Source organism: Parus major, unplaced genomic scaffold, assembly GCF_001522545.3.
Source record: "Parus major isolate Abel unplaced genomic scaffold, Parus_major1.1 Scaffold420, whole genome shotgun sequence".
In the NCBI taxonomy this organism is placed as follows: Eukaryota; Metazoa; Chordata; class Aves; order Passeriformes; family Paridae; genus Parus; species Parus major.
The window spans coordinates 51,722-54,829 of record NW_015379326.1 but is presented as its reverse complement, the minus strand read 5'-3'; the positions used below and the strand labels follow the sequence as shown (position 1 = coordinate 54,829).

At 64.9% G+C, this 3,108-nt stretch overlaps 1 protein-coding gene across 1 annotated transcript in view; it reads left to right on the top strand.

Annotated features, from left to right (window-relative positions):
• The window catches only part of LOC107199059 (metal transporter CNNM4-like), an 11,165-nt gene extending 8,063 nt beyond the window's left edge, over positions 1–3,102 (top strand). The window contains exons 4-6 of the mRNA XM_033511664.1: positions 566–1,000; positions 1,401–1,582; positions 2,076–3,102. Coding sequence (XP_033367555.1) covers positions 566–1,000; positions 1,401–1,582; positions 2,076–2,285 — 827 coding nt within the window. The 3' untranslated portion in view covers positions 2,286–3,102. The remainder of the gene's footprint in view (positions 1–565; positions 1,001–1,400; positions 1,583–2,075) is intronic.
• The last annotated feature ends 6 nt before the right edge of the window (positions 3,103–3,108 follow it).

Genomic DNA, 3,108 nt, shown 5'->3' with positions numbered 1-3,108 from the left:
CTCCCCCCCCCTCGGTTGTGAAACCGACCGTGGAATTTTTATTTCATGGGGTTTTTTCAGGGGGCTTTTTTGCCAGATGGGTTAATAAAAATTCTATATCTGTGCCGGGTGTCGGTGCTGCGCGGGGGGCGGGGCCGGGAACCGTGGGAGGGGCTCCGGTTACCGGTGGAGGGGCTCTGGTTACCGAGGGAGGGGCTCCGTTATCGGGGGAGGGGTTCCGGTTACCGGAGGAGGGGCTCCGGTTACCGTGGGAGGGGTTCCGGTTACCGGGGGAGGGGCTCCAGTTACCGGGGGAGGGCTCCGTTACCGTGGGAGGGGTTCCGGTTACCGGAGGAGGGGCTCTGTTACCGGGGCTCATTTAAAGGACGCGGCGCCTTTAAATCCCCGCTCCTCCCTCCGTGGTTTATACCTCGAGGCTCCGCCCCCCGTGGGCGCTGATTGGCTGCTTCCCTGAGGCGGCGCGGCACGCGATTGGCTGCGGTGGAGAGGGGGGCGGGCCGAAGAGGAGAGGCGGGACGCGATTGGCTCTGAGCACGGCGGAGTGGGCGTGGCCGCGTCCCCTCAGCCGTCCAGCAGATCCCTCACGGCCGGGTGCGCCCCGTCCCGCGGGCTCCGGCCCCGCGCATCGCGGAGCGCAGCGAGCGCCGGCCGCTGCCGCAGGAGGAGCGCGCAGAGCTCGCGGTGCCCCTGCTCCGCCGCCTGGCGACAGCGATGTCACCCCCGGGGCACACGGGGGACACCCCCCGGGCCTCCCCCGCTGCCCCGCGCTCCCACCTTGTGCAGGCCGGTTCTGCCGTCGGCGTCGGCGGCCGCGGGGTCGGCGCCGTGCGCCAGCAGCAGCTCGGTGACGGCGCGGTGGCCGCAGTAGCAGGCGCGGTGCAGCGGGGTGGCCCCGCCGGGAGTGCGGGCGTCGCACGGAGCTCCCCGCTCCAGCAGCAGCCGGCAAACCGCCAGGTGCCCGTTCCGGCTGGCGTAGTGCTGCGGGACCCCCGGGACCCCCGTGACAGCCGGGGAACCCCGGGACACCCGGGGACCCCCGTGACAGCCGGGGAACCCCGGGACCCCCGGGACCCCCGGGACAGGCTGGGACCCCCGGGACCCCCGGGCCANAACCCCAAAACCCTTCCCAGAAAGGAGAAGCAACCCCAAAACCCTTCCCAAAAGGCAACACAACCCCAAAACCCTTCCCAAAAGGCAACACAACCCCAAAACCCTTCCCAAAACAGAACCAACCCCAAAACCCTTCCCAGAAGGAGAAACAACCGCAAAACCCTTCCCAAAAGGAGAAATGACCCCAAACCTTCCCAAAAGAACCAACCTCAAACCTTCCCAAAAGAACCAACCCCAAAACCCTTCCCAAAACAAGAACAACCCCAAAACCCTCCCCAAAAACCCCGCAGATCTCCGTTCCCCGTCCCACACCAGCGGCCTGAACCGCTCGGCGTCCCTGAGCTACCCCGAGCGCTCGGATTCGGGATCGTCGCCGCTCGGTGGCAGCAACAACGCGCTGAGCGCCGGCGGCGCCGCGCCGTACGTGGCCGATTTCAGCGTCCGCGCCCTCAGCGACCTCCAGTTCGTCAAGGTCAGCGTTCCCCGCGGGAATTTGGGGTCGGGGAATCCGCCGGGGTGGGGTTTGTCCCGGTGGTTTGGGGTGTCACGGGGTGGTTTGGGGTGTTCTATCCATCCTGGAATGGGAATTCTGGTGTTTTGGGGTGCCCTGTCCATCCTGGAATGGGAATTCTGGTGTTTTGGGGTCTCCACACAATTTTGGGAGGGAATTCTGGTGTTTTGGGGTGTCCTGTCCATCCTGGGATGGAAATTCTGGTGTTTTGGGGTGTCCTATCCATCCTGGGATGGAATTTCCAGTATTTTGGGGTGTCCTGTCCATCCTGGAACGGGAATTCTGGTGTTTTGGGGTGTCCTGTCCATTTTGGGGTGGGAATTCCATCCCGTTTGGGTTCTCCCACCATTTTGGGGTGGGAATTCCATCCCTTTGGGTTCACCTCACCATCCTGGGCTGGGACCCCCGTCCCGTTGGGGCTGTCCCTCCGCATCCCGCGCTGTTCCCGGGGCAGATCACGCGTCAGGAGTACCAGAACGGGCTGCTGGCCTCGCGCATGGACAGCTGTCCCCAGTCCCCCGACAGCGCCGCCCCCAAAGCGGAGCCGGGGATCCCGGAGCGGCCGGAGCCGCCGGCGCCGGCGGACGAAACCACCAGTCTGCTCAACGAGAGGAACTGCCTGAGCCGCCGGAGCAACCACAGCGGCCTGGAGAATTCCATCTGAGCCCGGAGAGCCGCCAGGGAGCGGCCGGAGCCGGGAATCGTTCCCGGCCGCGTCGCCCCCGGCACGGACGGGAGCGGCGCCATCTCCGCCGGCGCGGCGCCGACGGCTCAGGGAGCTTCGGGTGCGGGGCTGGCGCCCTGGGGAGCCCCGGGATGGGGATCCCAACCCTGCCAGGAAATCTGGGATGATCCCAACCCTGCTGGAGATCCAGGATGGAGATCCCAACCCTGCCATGATCCTGGGATGGAGATCCCAACCCTGCCAGAGATCCAGGATGGGGATCCAAACCCTGCCAGAGATCCCGGGATGAGGATCCCAGTCCTGCCGGAGATCCAGGATGGAGATCCCAACCCTGCCATGATCCCGGGATGGGGATCCCAACCCTGCCATGATCCCAGGATGGGGATCCCAACCCTGCTGGAGATCCAGGATGGAGATCCCAATCCTGCTGGGAATCTGGGATGGAGATCCCAATACTGGTGGGAATGGAGATCCCAACCCTGCTGGAGATCCAGGATGGAGATCCAAACCCTGCTGGGAATCTGGGATAGAGATCCCAACCCTGCCATCATCCCAGGATGGGGATCCCAATCCTGCTGGGAATGGAGATCCCAATCCTGCCATGATCCTGGGATGGGAATCCCAACCCTGCTGGAGATCCAGGATGGGGATCCCAACCTTGCCATGATCCTGGGATGAGGATCCCAACCCTGCCGGAGATCCGGGATGGGGATCCCATTCCTTTGGGATCCCTGGGATGGAAATCCCGACCCCTCAGGGCTCCTACACCATCCTGGCATGGGAATTCCATCCCTTTGGGATC